The 16,965-nt window shown below is 47.6% G+C and overlaps 2 protein-coding genes across 5 annotated transcripts; both read left to right on the top strand.

Annotated features, from left to right (window-relative positions):
* The first annotated feature begins 117 nt into the window (after positions 1–117).
* On the top strand, positions 118–13,994 carry ak9 (adenylate kinase 9). 4 transcript variants are annotated; one of them, XM_061812041.1, is made up of 35 exons: positions 118–342; positions 727–832; positions 1,650–1,713; positions 1,788–1,840; positions 1,965–2,061; positions 2,134–2,246; positions 2,329–2,490; positions 2,905–3,042; positions 3,107–3,181; positions 3,242–3,337; positions 3,493–3,632; positions 3,930–4,249; positions 4,338–4,358; positions 4,449–4,564; positions 5,419–5,566; positions 5,652–5,687; positions 5,754–5,909; positions 6,016–6,182; positions 7,142–7,357; positions 7,443–7,685; positions 7,770–7,891; positions 7,963–8,182; positions 9,006–9,074; positions 9,161–9,367; positions 9,712–9,930; positions 10,085–10,301; positions 10,383–10,584; positions 10,967–11,113; positions 11,188–11,405; positions 11,472–11,668; positions 11,740–11,900; positions 12,111–12,209; positions 12,289–12,391; positions 12,465–12,579; positions 13,396–13,994. In XM_061812041.1, exons 2-35 carry the CDS (start codon positions 743–745, stop codon positions 13,608–13,610), a joined length of 4,962 nt encoding a protein of 1,653 aa, XP_061668025.1. In that variant the 5' UTR covers positions 118–342; positions 727–742; the 3' UTR covers positions 13,611–13,994. The 4 variants fall into 4 exon arrangements, with proteins under 4 accessions (XP_061668025.1, XP_061668027.1, XP_061668026.1 ...); XM_061812043.1 differs by lacking the exon at positions 118–342 and adding an exon at positions 559–644; XM_061812042.1 differs by lacking the exon at positions 118–342 and adding an exon at positions 562–662.
* Positions 13,995–14,597: 603 nt separating this feature from the next.
* Positions 14,598–16,718, top strand: si:dkey-126g1.9 (required for drug-induced death protein 1). The gene is made up of 2 exons (XM_061812455.1): positions 14,598–14,888; positions 16,009–16,718. The coding sequence occupies exons 1-2, from the start codon at positions 14,667–14,669 to the stop codon at positions 16,162–16,164; spliced, it is 378 nt and encodes a 125-aa protein (XP_061668439.1). The 5' UTR covers positions 14,598–14,666; the 3' UTR covers positions 16,165–16,718.
* The last annotated feature ends 247 nt before the right edge of the window (positions 16,719–16,965 follow it).

The following is a 16,965-nucleotide window of genomic DNA, read 5'->3' as shown; positions in this document are numbered from 1 at the left end:
GTTTTAGTCAGGTGACGCTCATGAATACCGCATACGTCACTACGGCGCGCGGAGAAGCCCAAAAGCAACGATATCATTTTTTAAGCAATGTATAGTGGATATAATACGATTTGTCGTCGATTTTACGTTAATGCTACTTTTATATACCTTATTGTACACACATCCATAGTGGCCCGCCACAATCACGTATGATAGCATTCACCGGATAGGTGTGTTGATAGTTGCTATGGGAACAAACGCCACTGCCAAGTTAGGTTCGTGCTAAAGTTACAGAGGAGCTGCGGTTAAAGTTCCAATTCAAACAGGTGGAACTTGTTTCTATCTCAAAATTATCAAGAAAAGGTAAGCCTGCATGTGGCCAATTAAGAAAAAAAATAATCTATGAATTTTCCCCCAAAAAGATTTTGTCGAAACATGACAAGATTTACCATATTATTTGATATAAATACCGCGTTTATAGTGTGCAATGCTCTTAAGGACGCTGTGCTATCTTTTTCATATCAATGTACAGTAGGTGCAAAAGGTGTGATGCACGGTCTGCTCGGTGTACCGTTTTTAGCCAGCCCTCGCCACCGAGTGCGTAATTCGCGTGGCCACTTTGCAGCATCAAACCCGGCCGAGAGCCGCGCGCTGACGTCACCAAAGTGCACAAATGTTCTGCTGTAAGAGACGCCTTAAATTGCTCCATTTTGTCGAAACCGAACCTTTTTTTGTGCTGTGTTATAGGCGATAAACTGGGTGCATGGATCTAGTGGACAACCTCATCGAAGATGACGCTGAGAGGCAGCGTCTACTTTCCAAACCCACCTGCTTCCTCGTGGTCGGAAGGCCGGTAAATATTGTATTGTATAGACCAGAACACTTACACAGTTTAAATGCAAGACAAGGGAGCATTCCACCCCCCCCCCCCCCCCTTGCTATAAAATTGAAAAAGAAATTGACGGAAGTTGTCATCAGAAGGCGAGACAACTTAAAATGTCACACAGGTTAATGGCAGTGTAATAGAGCCACACATCGTAAACACACCTTGAGCTTTGATTTTGCAAGATCTATGTATATAGCATTGGTCTACATAACCCCGAGCAACACGACTGTGAGGCAGACCTTCCAACCACTCGGGCGCCGTCCTTCCCCAAGTGGTTCTCCTCACATCGGGTCCTGGTCGGTCCATGCAGAATCCTCACAGCAATAGCTTCACTTGGTTCATAGCAGGTAGGTGAGAAGAAAGGGGAAGTGGCAGTAAAACAGGCCAAAATCTGGACATAAAGTTGATGAGCCAGAGCAAGAGGATATTTTCGTACTGGCTGTAAATGAGCCAGTGTACACATAAATCTTGTCTATTTACAGAGGTAGCCACGATAATCTCCGAGGTGCAAGTTGTCCAGTTTTGGGGTAATAATAATCAAACATTCCTCATTAAGATAACTTCATTTTCTACCGACTGCAGGGTGGTGTGTCTCTGTTTTGTTTTAGGAAACGAAAAACAAACAACAAAAATGCAAAATTGAGGTGCTGTTATTGTGGTCAAGACAATTTCACGCATTTCATTCCAAAAATAATCACCGAGCGGGCATGTTTAACAAAAACGCTTCCTTTATTACCCATAAAACGTCCCAGCAACAAAAGATATGTGACGTCCGTTGTTGCAGGGTGTTGGCAAATCCACCCTGGCCAAAAACATTGCAGATACCTGGGGGTGTGTTTTAATTGATGGTAAGCAAAATTTCTCTCAGCCTGTCTTTTCCAGATGCCATTTTTTTATTCATTCATCTGCTTCCCAATCGCAGACACGGAGGTGCTCGACTACCACATCAGATCTAAAACAGAGGATGGCATCAAGGCAAGACGATTTTGAATCGTTCCGCCAACACTTCCTCTTTTGTATTCTTGGTTTTTAAACGTGGATGGCAGATCCGTGCGTCTTGGGTTTTCTCGCATCTGTACTAAAGCGGATCATTTTGCAGCTCCTGGAGATCCTAAACGCAGGCGAAAGCGTGCCCGAAGACATGGTCCTCCGGCTCATACTGGACATGCTGAACTCGTCCAAAGTTGAGCACTACGGTAGGGATCTGTTAGCTTGGATGCGCAGCAAATCATCACCGCGCTGCAATGTTTGAATCGCACGTGTCGCAGGCTACGTGCTGAGCTGCCTCCCGTTCATGTCGGAAGAGGGCGTCGGCGTCGACGAGCAAATGGAACTGATCAGGAAGCTCAAACTGAAGCCGGACTTCATCATCAACATCAAGGTTGTGACGCATCACTGAGCCTCCTTTGCGGTGTTTGTTAACAATTTACAGAAAAAAAAATTTTTGTGCGCTGTCTTGCCAGTGTGCCGACAAGGACCTGGTCCAGAGGCTGTCGAGTCAGAAGCAGCACCCGATGACAGGTCTTCTGTACAATCAGGATCAGTGGAAGTGGGACAGCGACTTCCATGTAACGGGATTTATAGATGATGAAGTGGTGGAGGAGGAGGATAAGGAAGACTCGCAGGTATCTAGTAAACTTTACAAATACAGAAAAAGTAAAGTGTCTGCCGGTTGGGATCCAGTTTGCGATGCACGTTATCGCCACCAACGGGCTTGGAGTGGTGGCGGTAATGTGCATGCGTCCCAATTTCAACAAATCATTTGCCTTGGTGGAAGTCCGCCCTGTGAAGTCTGGAACGGGGCTGGCGGACTGATTTCTGAGGCTGTAAAATCCCCTTCCGAAGCTCCCTGCTCAGTCTGAAATACGCCTCAAAGCACTCTTGCTGGAACTAGAAAGCTCGCAAATGCATTTAGACACTGAGTTGAAGTTAGTGTGGCATTTTCCCATTCCCTTTTTTTCTTGCGGGGGGCGGGCTTCGACCCATTTTTTAAATCACCATCACATGAAAAAGTCAAAAACAGGCATCGTCTCGCTTAGGACGAGGATGAAGAGGAAGAGGAAAAAATTACCCCGAGGTGCACTATCGACCAGCTGGTGTGGATCCCTGAACGTCAGTCCAGAAATACTTCTCTTCGAATCAACACGTACAAGGATAACATCCTCAGACCTCTGGAGGTACAAAATTCTCACTCTTCACAGAACTTCCACTGTCTTGTAACGCCCACATATTGTCGTTCAGGATTACATGATGGACCACAACCCGATCTACCTTTTCGAGGTGGACGGAACCAACACGCCGGATGAGTTGCTCTTCGTAAGTGGCTTGGCACAAACGGCGGCTTGGCAGGGGTTACTGACGCCGGTTTGTCTGCAGTTTGTCTTGTCCCGCCTGGGATCAATGGCCATACAGCGCGTGTCGGTTCCTGTGGTCCTGCATCAGAACGAAGAGTTGCCCGAAGACATCGAAACGGTCAGTCCTGCGGCGCCTTTCGCAGTGAGGAACCAGTGGAGTCGAACCGCTCAGCTCCCCAAGACAAATCTGATTCGTTCATATTTAGGAACCAAAAATTCCTGTAGGAAATTGAGATTGCATCCAAATAAAACGCAAAACCCTTCTGGTTGTAGGAGGATCTGTTGAGGTTCATGTCCTCCTCCAGGATATTAGTCCCGGGCTTCCGATGGAGGAGGAGCCGCTGGGGTCGAAGTTGTCCGGTCGCCTTGAAGGAAGGACGCTTTGTCCCGGGAAAGCCAGAATTCTCTGTCGGGTGAGGCTTCTTCTTAGGCTCTCGTCAGCTTGCCATTCGTCCGTTCCGGCCTGCTAACAAACAAGAACTAGTTTTCCAATGCGTTTTTTGATCAGGACATTTATGACAGATATGACTGACGTTCCTCTCAATTGACTGTCCGTCTATTGTCTTTGGTACTCAACTCGGGCGGGACCACAAATTCCAATCAAGCTGATTCTGATTCCGACTGACGGCTCTCATCTCAAATGACACTTACTCGTCGTGTTTCCCTTTCAATATGGCAAATCTCTCCTCTGCCTCTGAAACCTTCTGCAGTTTCCGGGACAAGATGTACATCCTCTCGTCCCAAGAAGCCTACGATAAGTTTGTGGCCAACCCCAGGCCCTACCTACTCCCCCCGATGCCCAGCCCCCCTTGCCGGGTCTGCATTATCGGTACGGCGGCTTCGGGGAGGGCCGAGCTGGCGCGGCTGATGGGCGCGCGGCACAGCGTGTCCGTGCTGGAGCTGGAGAAACTGGCGGAGCCTCTGGTGGCGGAGCTGGAGAAGGAGTGGCTGGGAAAACTCAGAGAAGAGTGCACGCAAGCCGCCATGGAGAAAGTCAGGACCAAGCAGCAGACCGAGCAACCGAGTTCTGGCAAGTTGCTGTTACTTTTTGCTCTCACAATAAGGGAACCATTGCAGACCACATTATTTCTATTCCTTCTGATATTTTGCCTCGCCAGATGGAACCCCTGCCGTGGAAGGTAAGCAGGCATTTTCGTGGTTTTGTTTTGAATCGCTTGCAATATTGAAGCGTAAACGTACTCAACGCCACGCTGGAACACGGTCCTCAGTGACAGAGGACCATCCCGAAGTGGTGGCCATGGTGCAAACCACGGTGGAAGAGGCTAGAAAGCATGACGCAGCCAAGGAGGTCTACGCTCAGGCTCTGATGAAGGTCGTAAGAGAAGTACGTCTATTATCTACGGTCATTTTGTCTATGCTTGTGTGTGAATGTAAACGCACAGACGGGCATCCTTCCGCGTTTCGCCTTCCAAGCTTTTGCTTCGTAGCGCGAGCCGAAACTTGAATTATGACCTTGTGAGATTCAGATACTGTCCGTCGCTGCTCGAGATGCAAGCTGACTCTCGGGCAAGTTTTTGATTTGACTTGAGAGCAAAAACGTGAGATTCACTCAGCATCCAGGCAAGGAACGCAAATCCCTTCAGCAGTTTGACAGAGGGCGAACACGTCTTCAAAAAAGAAGCTTCAGGCTCTTTAACGCCACTCCCTATCAAAGTCTAACTTCTGTCAAACTAAACGTTAAATCATGCAAGTCTGCTAGCTTCATGCTAACACATAAGAAGAAACACCATAGACAAGCTAGAGAATAGCGTCAACAGTGGCAGCTTTATAACCCTTCAAGAAATGGAAATTCAAACACAAACGGGGCATCAACACACGTGGACAGAAAATATGGCAATACTCACAAGGATATGCTCTTTACCCTCCAAAATAATGAATGATATTCATATCATTGAGGTTTATTAAAGTCACCTGCAGGATTTGTGAAATTCGTTTGTATGTGTGAATGTGTTGTACTCCTCAAAACCAAGTCGTGCACATCTGAAGGAGTCAAATTATGTTATCGCTATGCATTTTATCAAGTTAAATCAACTTTTCGGGGGGGTTGGGCCATGGACTGAGCATTTTGAGTCACGAACGTGGTTGTGGAAGGATTTAAACTCATATCTCAAGGCAGCGCTGTGTCTTTATCTCAGCCATGCTTTCCTTCTTTTCTTTTTTCTCCCCTTTCGGGCACAGAACGAATCGACCAACGCGGGTTCCGACGTGGGCAACGGCTGGGTGCTCGACAACTTTCCCAGGAACGCCTCCCAGCTGGAGGCGTTGCAACGAGCCGGGATCCTTCCGGATTTCCTCTTCTGTCTCATGCACACGGAGGTCAATCAGAGTAAGCAGAGTCCCCTCCTCGGCTATTTGCGCAGAGGCAGGCCAGTCGGGAGGCTTTTATTAATGTTGCCCCGTTCCTGCCGCAGATCAGTCTGGTACTCCAGCCTCTGAAAAACCTGAAGGTAACACTGTTGCCTTCCTGAATCCCGAGTGGTGAAACGCAGCCTGATCTCGACCCCGTTGTCCAGCTTCCGCAGATGAACCCCAGCACAAGGCGGAGAAGGATCAGTTCAAGAGAGAATGGGAAGGCCTGCAGCAGTCCCTCAGCTTGAGCCACTCGGTGCTGCAGACCGCCGACCGGAGCCCAGAAGAACTTCTCGACGAGATCGTCCTGCTCATGGAAAGTCAGTGCGAAGCCTGTGGACGACCTTCCATCTTCTCTCGTCCTCATTCTCGTTGGGGGAAAAAAAAGGAAGAAGAAAAATTGTCTGTTCTTAACTGTTCCCGCAGAGTCCTTCAAGTATTTGCCCAGAGAGTTCTCTGCCGTTGACTTGGATGAGGAGGCGGAAGATATAGAAGCCATCGCAAATCTGGAAAATGCCGACGACGAAAACGAATCTGACAAGGACACGGACGACGAGGAGGGGGAAGAGGAGGAGGAGGAGGAGAACGAAGACGTCAGTAAATAGGCCGTTGTGATTTGATGTTTCTGCTTACTGCTGCTTTGTTGTCTCTGTTGTTGTTGTTTTCCTTTCGGCTTGTCCCTTTCGGGGTCGCCACAGCGTATCATCTCAGATGAACGCATATATACGTTTGGCACAATTTTTACGCCGGATGCCCTTCCTGACGCAACCCTTCTCAGGCCAAAAGTCATTTCGACGTCGTACCCAGATTGACCTGCGACGGGCAGCATCGTGCCACAGCACATACAGACTTCCTGGCAAATATGAAGAAGAAGAAAATGTTGCGGCCTCACCACGTTGCCATATTCCGATTCATGCTTGGCAGTCATACTGTGTCACAGATTTTGACATCATACATATGTCATTTTATTTTGCAAATTTTTGTTGCACAATTTTCTGCAGAATCTTGATGCAATAAGTGGAATGAAGGGGACAAAACAGACAAAGTGTGGGATCATTTCACATTCAAAAACAAAAAAATGAGCAAACAATAAGTCGGTATTGCCTTGTACAACTCTACCTCCGTGGTAATAATATAAACATTGCTAGATCATGTAATACAGGCTACTACCTCTAGTTCAAAAAAAAAATAGATTTAAACACAACAATGGTGGATTTTTAATCACTTTCTTGAACAAACGATAACAAAATCAACAAGTAACAAGCATATTCCTACACTCGCTTCACGGCCACACCAAAGACCCGATGGAGCAGACGGGCTAACGGTTAGCCATTAAAAAGCTAGCCGCTATCCTGAGCTAACGTTCCACTCTCATTTGCTGACCTCAACGGGCCAGCCTCGCCTTTTAAAGCCACACACATTCAAAGTTAACAACAGTCTCCAGTTGCTTTGGACCCCACTTGCTCTGTTTTGTCGCCATTATTCAACATCCTGCCTTGCACGGATCATTTTATTGCTTTTAAAATGTGTTGTCCGTTTCTCCGTCCAAAAGTCGGAATCTCCTGGAGACGCAAACGCCAAGAGGTCTTTCGGCGATACCTTCAATTTCTGCCCGGTGGTGCTCAACAAGCAGAATGCGCTGGTCCCCTGCACGGATGAGATTTCAGCAAAGTATCGAGAAAAGGTCTACTATTTTTCCAACGTAGACGCCAGGGAATCCTTCCTGCTCACTCCGGAGCAGTTTGTCGGACAAAATGAGCTTCTGAAGGTACAAACCGGATGATGACGAGGTAAAAAAAAAAATACAAAATAAAATTGCTGAATGTATTGTAATCTTCCACGTGTTTGTTCAGCCTCCTGCCCTGCGGATATTTCTGCTGGGATGCCGCGGCTCGGGCAAGACCACTCAAGGCGAGTGGCTCGCCAAGCAACTCGGCCTCTTCCACATTCAGTTCAAGGAGCAGCTTCAAATGCTGCTCGTGCCAAAGATCAAGCACCGCGTTATCCCCGCCGACGAGTCCACAGAGGAGCATCTTAAGGCCCTGAAGTCCACCATCGAGGACGCCCGAGGGGAAGAAGCCGTGGAGCCGCCTGAGGTTAGCTTAGCAGCTAATTACGCTAATGGTGTCTTCCTTTTCCCTTTACGGTGGATCTTTTTTGTTTGTTTGTTTTTCCATTAGGAGGATGCGGGACTGACTGATGAGGAAATTGGTATTAAAGCCTACTTGACTGATGACCTTCCACTCAGTTCACATGTCCTGGATCAGGTCATCAATCCATACTGGAAAACGGAGCCTTACATGTAACACGCACACACGTAAAAACAAAATTCTCAATTGTCCGGTCGATTTCACAGCCGGGAGTTTGTTTCAGGTCTACGGGTTTCATCCTGGAGGGCTTCCCCCACAACACCGAGGAAGTGCAGCACATGATGCAGCATCAGCTCTATCCCGACGCCGTGGTCACCCTGATGGCGGGCGTGGAGGACGTCCAGGCGCGCCTGTTGCCCAAATTCTGGCAGAGGTGGCGAGAGCTCTGCGACCGGCGCGAGGCTTTGCTCGACGTCCTCCGCGAGATACACCGCAAGGCTCGGGTGAGGCAGCCAAAACACGGAGGCGGAATACTTCCTGGTCACGGAGACTTAACTGACAACCCGGGTTGTGCACAATCCCGCCCTGGAGCGACTCTTCATCTGTCTGTCTGTTACCGAAAGAAAGACTTAAGTGTCAGAAGGGGCAGCACCCCACTGGGTCCACCAGCTGGCGCTGTTGTTCTGTTTTCTACGTTTTATACAAACAAAAGACAGGCGGCACACCGCATGACTGGTTTGCGCATCTGCTGCGCAGTTCTGAGGACCGGGGTTCAAATCCTGGCCGCGCCTGTGTGGACTTTGCACGTTCTCGCGGTGCTTGCGTGGCTTTTCTTCGGGTGGGCACTCCGGTTTCCTCGTACATCCCAAAAACATGCAACATTTATTGGACTCTCTAAAATTGCTCCTCGGTGTGATTGTGAGTGCGACTGTTGTCTGTCTCCATGTGCCCTGCGATTGGCTGGCGACCAGTTGAAGGTGTACCCGGCCTCCTGCCTGATGACAGCTGGGATAGGCTCCAGCACTCCCCCCACTTGTGAGGATAAGCAACTCAGAAATGTATGGGTTGAGGAATGCATAGAAATTAAAAAAAAAAAAAAAAAAAAAAAACAGTATGAATAAAAACAAAGTAATGTTCATGGTCACGTTGTCTTTGAAATAGCGTAAAACACATCATAGTGAAAAATGTTTATTATTTGTCAATTTGAAGCCAAATGTCAAAGTCGCCATTCAGGCACATATTTCGATACAACGAAAATATTGCTTGCTCGAGATGAGCTATAACGACGGCCTGTATGGAAATTCTGACAATTTGTCGTCGATACAGGAAGAGAATATTGTGAAGAGGAGGGCAGAACTCATGGAGGAGAAAGAAGCCTCTTCAACAGCCGCAAAAGTAAGCCACCTCCTCCACCGCTCTTCGCCGATTCTTTTGTATTCCTTCTAAACTCTCTCTCCAAAAAAAAAAAAAACAAAAAACAGTTTAGTTGCCGGGAGGACGATGAGGAAGAAGAAGACGCGACAAACATCGAGGACGAAATAGAGGCCATATTGGAGGAGGAGTTTCCCGTGGAACGGTACGACGAGTTCAAAGAAGAGGACGAAGTGGAGGAAGCAACCACCGAGAGGCTGAACACGGAGATCGAAGAACGTTACGTGGCCGACTCCAACAACATGGCGACCGTCCTGGTAAAAGAGACGCACAGCACCGCCACACGCTTTGCCGTGGTGTTAAATTAGCATTCGCTGCCATTATTCGAACATTACATCATGTAGGCTGACACAATTGGAGCGTCTTTATTTCACATTGTGGCAAATAATTGAAATAGAACACAAAGAAAATCAATTGTAAAAATCCCTATGAATGTACGACGCATTAGAGCGCCTCGTTGTTGGCTGTGAGTGTGTGCGTGCCACGTAGAGAAGGTGTAGGAGTGAGGAAAAACAAAAAGTGAGAGCGTGTGGACAGCGTGGTCCGCACTGGCGTGGTTGTGATGTGGAAAGGTTTGTGTTGTTTTATTTTCAACGCGCAGGAGGTTCTGAGCGAGCTCAAAATCCCCCGCATCTCCATCAACGCCTCCCGCAAGACGGGCGTCGTTCGGCGCCAGCTCCTCCTGAAAGTGGAGCCGCTGCAGGCCAACCGCGAGTCGCTCTTCCAGAAGTGCCAGCCCATCTCGTACAACCTGGCGCAGCTGCTGCTGCTCTACTCGTACAAGTTCCACAGCGCCTTTGGCTGCTTGGACCCGGTCAAGGTAAGCTTGCAGTTGCCGTGACGATCGTTTTTGTTTGTGAAGACGCCCAGAAAGTCATCTTGTTTCCTTTCGGGACGTTTTCCGTGAAAAGGGGGCGGGCCTGGGAAGTTGGAAAAACTATTGATCTTCTTTTCTTGTCTGCGGTTCCACCCAGCGCTACAATGAAGGAGACCTCATCCAACCGGTGCTGTGGCCTCTGGACGGCGCCTTCCCAGTGCTCTTCAACCAGTATATTTACTTTTTTGGCTCCAAGAATAACCAACGAGCGTTCATGCTCAACCCCTTGAAGTACCTCAGGCAGTCGAAGCCCTCCCCGAAGCTTCCCGTCAAAATGGCCGTGGTGGGACCCCCCAAATCGGGGAAAACCAGCAGTGAGTCCCTTCCCGTCCCATTTGTTCCTCCTTCAACGTTTGCACGGCGAGCTTCTGAGACATTCCGCGCCGTCCCCGCAGTGGCAGCGATGTTCGCGCAGAGGTACGGCTTGGACCTGTTGTCCATCGGCGGCGTCATGCGGCGCATTCTCGACGAGCAGGAGCACAGCGACCTGTCGGTGCAGATGAAGCAGCATCTCCACCAGGGCCTGGTGGTCCCGGATGAACTGGCCATCCAGTGCCTGGAGAAGGTGCTCATGAGCTTGGTCTGCAGTACACAAGGGTGTGTTGCAAGAACACTAACACCACAATGCACCACAATGGTCTTGAGCTCCGAGGTTCCGGTTTTAAGAGTCTGAAAGTCCCTTAGATAAGGAACGCTCTTTATGTGTACGGGGGACGCTAACGTCTTCCCGAATGATGACGCCCGGAATTGTACCGTGGAACACAATGTAGCCAATCACAGAAGCGCCCTCGCTCAGAAAATGATGTGCGTGTGATGCTGAGATTGAGATTCTCTGAGCACACCGTACAAGCAAAAGTGTTGATTTCCAGTTGTTTTTTTTTTTTTTTATCGTGATGCGCGGACTCGATCGCAGGTAAGATGAGAAATCCTGAGGCCAATCGGACGCACGTCTGCTGAGTTCTGCCTTACGCGCTTCCAGGTACGTGCTGGACGGCTTTCCCATGACCATGAAGCAAGCCGAGCTGATGCAGTCCAACAGCATCATCCCCATGATCGTGGTCGAGATGGAGCTGCAGACGGTGGAGGTGCTCAAGCGAGGCCTCGCGAGCAAGATGGACGAGAACAAGTCAGGGAACGTGGGACTGGCGCGGGCGGCAAACTGCCGCTTTCTGACGCCGGCGACGCTTTTTTTCGCGGCAGGCCCCACCCGATGCACGACAGCGCCGAGATCCTCCACGTCCGCGACACCTGCTACAGGCAGGAAGCGCATCTGATGAGCGAGCACTTCCGACAGCAGTATGACAACTGGATCCAGATGGACGGACTCAAGAGCAAGTGGTACATATGGGAGCGCCTGATCAAGGAGGTCAGCGTCAGCATGGAGTACATCCACACCTACCTGAGGAGGACCAGGAGCGGTAAGTCCTCAAACGGCCAAGGCGGGACCAGCCAATGAGTTTTAACCGGACCTTCTAATAATGCAGGCCAGGCCGGCTGCATCAACAGGCTGTGCGTCACACCCAAAGAGTTTCAGCGTCAGCTGGGAGAGTTTGGCCACTACTGCCCCGTGTGCCTGGCCCTGCAGGACCACCTGGTGGACTGCTCCGAAACCGCATCCCTGATGTACGCCGCGGAATACAACAGGCGCTACTTCAAGATGTGTGGGACGGAGCATTTGGAGGTCAGCCCGAGAACAAACTTGCACGCTTGCAAATACGAAGCCCAAAGAGCGAAGGTTTCATTTTGCGGCAGAGCTTCCTCGCCAACCCGGATCAATTCGTCGCCCCGGGCTGCCCGCGCCCGCTCCCCGAAGCGGACTGGCTGCCCAGAAAGTTAACCGAGGCGGAGGTGAAGGGCAGATTCCCGCAGATGAAAGGCTTCTGCCCTGTCACGTATCTGGATGGCAAACTCAGGTACGCCCTCTTTAAGGAGGCAAAACTCAAATTTGAGTTTGCAGGCCACACGCAGCACAATTGGAGTTCCGCTGTGTTCGTGGCTTTTCGCTGGGCACTCCGGTTTCCGCCCACATCCCAAAAACCTGCAACAAATGGACTGAATCAATGCTCTGTATCACTTATAAATGACAACCTCAGTCCCGCTTCCGTACGGTTTTCCCTCCTCAGGTACGAAGCGCTGGTCCACGGCAGCACGGAATACGCGGTGGAATACCGAGGGCGGCTGTACACCTGCGAGACGAAGCAGAAGCAGTACAAGTTTTTGAGGTGAGGCAGAATCTCCGCGCGCCCTTTTGCGCCGCTCGGCATCAGTCCGTTGACCGGCTCCGATTCGTGCTTCCTCAAGCGCTCCGGAACTGTACTGGGACCTCAAGCTGCCCAGTAAGGTTCCGCCGCTGTGCGAGCCGATCCCGCTCACGTCGCTCCCCACGCTGGGCTACCTGGAACAGGTCAGAAGCGCTCGGAAATGTCAAGCGCCCGAGGCGGGAAGTGCGTTTGTGAGACCTTCGGCCTGCTCCGCAGGGGGCGGCGGTGGCCGTCATCAAGGCCATGACGGCCGTTGGGTGCCTCAAACCCAAGTTTCCCTTCTTCAGTATGGAACGGTCCGCTCTTCACTACGTGGCCTTCTACATGAAAGGTACTCGACTTGACAAAGCGCAAATGGATTTTCCGTGCGCTGCTGCCTGGAGTTGAACTCGTGTCGCAAATCATCTTCCCCCATTGATATGATCCATTATGGACTCCACCCCCCCCCCAAAAAAAAAAAAAAAAGAATATTTTTCTATGCACTACGATTTCTATACAACATTGTAATTAGTAGGAAAAACATTGTAAAAATATCATTGCATAAAAGGTAAATCATTCAACAGTTTCTGCATCCTGGGCATTATAATAGCCATACACACCATTGAAGAGTCACCGCTGCTCTCAATAATCAATAAGCTGCAGTCGTATTATTTGTTGTTTTTATAGCAGAGGATAAAGCATACATGCATGTGAGTATTGTGATTTTTTTTTCCCAAGATTATAAAATAACCTTAATTATTCTCACAATGGGGAAATTTGCTATATATGTTGCTCCACTGTTTGCGTTCTGTTGCTTAAATGGTTATAACACTGTAACAAGCATGCTAATAATTACCATGGCGATGGCCTTTTCCATTATGTGTTAGCATTAAGCTAGCGAGGACATTCCTAAACCAAGGTTTGACGTACGCAACCTGTGATTCTCTTTGTTTTATGTTTAATGGGACGGCAGATTTCGCCTTCATCGGTGCGTGAAGCAGCATGTGGTTGAGTTTAGTGATTTACTTCCAAATTGTGATTTGTCTTAATCTGCCTCTCGCTTTCATTCACTGAATGAAGTCGTCAATTCCTGCCGGCAAATGATGCAACTCAAAGTAGTTGCTTTTAAGACGGAATTCCTCCCCCCCCCCCCCCTCTCTCTGCGCAGCGTTCAACCACAACAGCACAGAGCACATCCGCCAGATGTACAAAAAGAAGTTGGCCTCCTTTGAGGAAGACTGCGCCCTCATTCCCTACCTGAGCTCCTCCATGCAAGTGGAATACAAGCTCCCCAGCGAGTGCCCCGTCGACTTTGACTTCAAACTGAAGAAGTTTCTGGCCTTGAGAGACTCGCCCCGAGAGAAGTCCGGACTCCAGATTTAACCAGTTGTATAGATATAAGCCCGGTTGTGCCTCATTTTGAGCGTCCGTTGCAATCAACCACAAAGGCTCGGAACATTCAATTTGAGTCTTGTATTTTGGTTCTTAACTGCTTGTCTGTATTATTATATTTTAACAAAGGCACCAAAAAATAGCCTTCACCAAGAAACTTCTGATCTTGTCTCATTTAACTTTTTTGTTGTGGAGAAAGCAAAAATCTTTTATTCGACAAAAAAAACATTGAAGCGGACACTTGTGAGCAGTGGCAAAAACTGCCGTGCGCGATTTACAACGCAAGAAAATGCAAAGGAAGCTAGCGGATCACCCCGTGTTTGGACCGTCTTGGAACGGTGGGGAAATATTTGTGTCATTTCAATCCAATAATTCAATAAACAGGAACAAAATGAAGCTGTAACGAGCACATTTGTACACAAACTGCACGACCGCACTCAGTTTGCCAACCGGCTAACGGGTTAGCCACTTGGCGCGCTCTCATTGGCTGATTCCCATGTCACTCCACAGGGCCTGGGCCTGTGTTTTTAGAGCCACACACATTCAAAGTCCCAGATACTACGGTCCCAAACGTGAGGATACCAATCACAAGTAGAAAAAAAAAAAAAACAGCTGCACCTCAAATTCATATGCTGTATTGATATTATGCATAAAATATATATTTGTTAAATTATAAATAGATGGTCGCTGCCCAACAGATTTTCAGGACTACTGCATTGTCATTACGCCAATTAATGGGGCCCAGTGAACATAAAATGTCCAACACCAACTGAAAACTGAACAGAAATCAGAAAGACAGCCCCCCCCCCCCAAAAAAAAAAAACAATATGGTAAGGTCATTATGCTTATTTCAGTTTGTTACGCATCAAATATTGGAAGACCAAATGAAGAGGAGGACTCTCAGTTCCCCAGCAGTCCAATGGAATGCACTCAAGCACATGACAGCTGCGGGGTGCCCCCCACCCACCACCCCTCCAATCACTGCTGAGGAGCTTGTTTACATCCCCCCCGCCAGCCGAGCCCGACGCTACATCCTTCATAACCGCCATGAAGCCCAAAGGAGCTCCTCGGCGGAGGCCGCGGCACCGGGACGCGGCGGCGGCCTCGTACCGGCGACGCGTGGACCGCGCGGAGGACGAGCAGAGGCCGCACAAACAGCCCCAGGGGGCCCGTTTGACTCTTCGGGCCGAGCGCTACCGGCCCCTCGTCGAGCAGGAAGCGGAGGAGGAGAAGCAGACCAAGAAGGAGAAGTACAAAAAAGTCCACAAGGTCGGTGCGCGTTCATATTCATGTCGCATATCTCGCTTGAATAATCACACATTGAAATCAGCTATGAAGTCATCCACGTTTTACATTGACAGTGCTGCCTTCAGATGGACCTCAAGAGTTTTTTCGAGATACCAGACTTACAGATGCAGACTACTTACTGGCAGATAATGAGCAACTCTGTAAAAAAAAAAGAGGGCTCAAGATTTTTGTGGAAGTTTATTGTCCAATTAAACAGAAAACAAGAAAACAAATTCTACAAGTTTGATAGCTTACTGCTAACACATAATGGGTAATGTTATAGATGAGCTAACACCTACGTGGCGGTGTTATAATGTCTCAAGCAACGGATATTTAAATACAGAATGTGCATAAACACAGGTAGAAATAGGAAAAAAAATCACTTTTATCCTTTGCAAAAACCCAATAACATTATAGCGAATTTCTGTTTCGCTTACAGTAGTTGTGAAACTCTTCTTGGTTTGTCTCCACGACTGCGTTATACTGCCACTGGGTGGCCAAGTCGTGCAACCAGAACGGGCTGCAATGATTTCATCATGATGCAAAAAAAAAAAACATTTTTTTTTTACATCCGATTTAATTATGTTATCGTTCTGTCTTTATAACCGTACACTAAATGTCAAGCATATATGTTAAATTCAAAATATAAAATAAAATACATTGCATAAATACAATATTTCAGCAAAATAGATAATAACTGTGAACCGTTAGAAATAAAAGGAAATGCCACCAATAACGTCCAGACACACAAACAAAAAAAAAAAAACATAAAATGTCAAGAAAAAATTGTGGAAGATGCTTGGAAGAAGAAGAAGAAGAACACTTTTACGTTATTGTACTGGCCTCCACTGTAGGGCTAAAGTAACAAAGCACACAGTCCAGCTCAAACAACCCAAGCATGCGCTACATGGATGCAAGAAGTTTGGAGTTATTTTTGCAGGTCATGTGACTTCCGAGCAGTCAGCCGTTTCCTGTTAGCGGAAGGTCGGGAGACAATGGCGTTCAGGTCTCGCCATGATGGGAAGAGAGTCGGTAAAACGAGGCCCGTTGGCCCCTTGGGCCGTTGGGGACAAAAGCCTTTTTCTATGTCTTTGTCTTGCAGAATGTGGGCAAAGCCCTAAAATCCACCTGGAAGTGCCTGATGCTCGGGCTGTACAATTTCGCTCTGGGCTACGCTGCGCCCATCGCTGCGGTTGCCGCTTTTGTGCCGGAGTTTGGCCCTGCGAGGAACAGAACCTCAACAAACCAGAAGAAATGACGTGAAACCATCATGGACATGTTTTCAAATCTTGAGTCGCAAAAAAAGTCCAACGGGACTTCACTCTTCTTTGCAGTGACGCGTATTAATTTGTGATCACTAATCCATAGTCGAAGCATCTTTTGTTTCTGCAAATTATGATTTTTTCATAAAATGATGATTTTTTTTTTTGGTATTACATTTCATGTAATTACATTGTGTTACAACACTACTGGAAAATTATGACTTTAATATCATGTTGTAATGGTTTTATTTGTATAGAATTAATTTTTTCTGCATATGCAAGTTTCATGCATTATTATTAATATTACACTGACTTCATTTTCATCAAATAAACTCTTTTTGGTTGGTACATGTGTATTATTGTTTGGTTTTTGTTGATTGTAACAAGTACAAGAGCTACAACTTAGATCCCAAAGAATGACACCTTACTCCTTCTCAAATGACTGCGTTTTATTATAATGTTATGACTTAACTAAACGTGTAATACTTTGATTTATTTTCAGAACGCACATGTCAAAATTACCATTTAAATCTCGTACCATTATTGCATAAATAATATGTTTTTTCTTCTTTTGTAATACAACTACTTTAATCCCGTGGTATTATTAAATTTATTGATTTAAGATGAAATTTTCAAGTTGCTAAAAAAAAACTACTTTTAGGTGAGGAAGAAGTACATTTTTACAAATTATGTAAGGAGGCGAGTTGCCTTTTGTTATATCAAACATGGTGAAATGAATACAAATCAAACTACACTATACAAACGGGCAAATGTGTGCATTTTCAATAAATAATTCA

The sequence above is a fragment of the Syngnathoides biaculeatus genome, chromosome 23 (genome assembly GCF_019802595.1).
Source record: "Syngnathoides biaculeatus isolate LvHL_M chromosome 23, ASM1980259v1, whole genome shotgun sequence".
Classification (NCBI taxonomy): domain Eukaryota; kingdom Metazoa; phylum Chordata; class Actinopteri; order Syngnathiformes; family Syngnathidae; genus Syngnathoides; species Syngnathoides biaculeatus.
Note: the sequence above shows the minus strand (reverse complement) of the source record. Positions and strands in the feature narration are given on the sequence as shown.

What these genes read in the sequence shown, in the direction of transcription:
- si:dkey-126g1.9 (XM_061812455.1), top strand. Translation starts at nt 14,667, where the DNA reads ATGAAGCCCAAAGGAGCTCCTCGGCGGAGGCCGCGGCACCGGGACGCG. An exon ending in AGTACAAAAAAGTCCACAAG is followed by an intron (nt 14,889 to 16,008) that starts GTCGGTGCGCGT and finishes TTTGTCTTGCAG; the next exon opens with AATGTGGGCAAAGCCCTAAA.
- ak9 (XM_061812041.1), top strand. Translation starts at nt 743, where the DNA reads ATGGATCTAGTGGACAACCTCATCGAAGATGACGCTGAGAGGCAGCGT. An exon ending in TGATGAAGGTCGTAAGAGAA is followed by an intron (nt 4,565 to 5,418) that starts GTACGTCTATTA and finishes TTTCGGGCACAG; the next exon opens with AACGAATCGACCAACGCGGG. An exon ending in AGCAAGATGGACGAGAACAA is followed by an intron (nt 11,114 to 11,187) that starts GTCAGGGAACGT and finishes TTTTCGCGGCAG; the next exon opens with GCCCCACCCGATGCACGACA.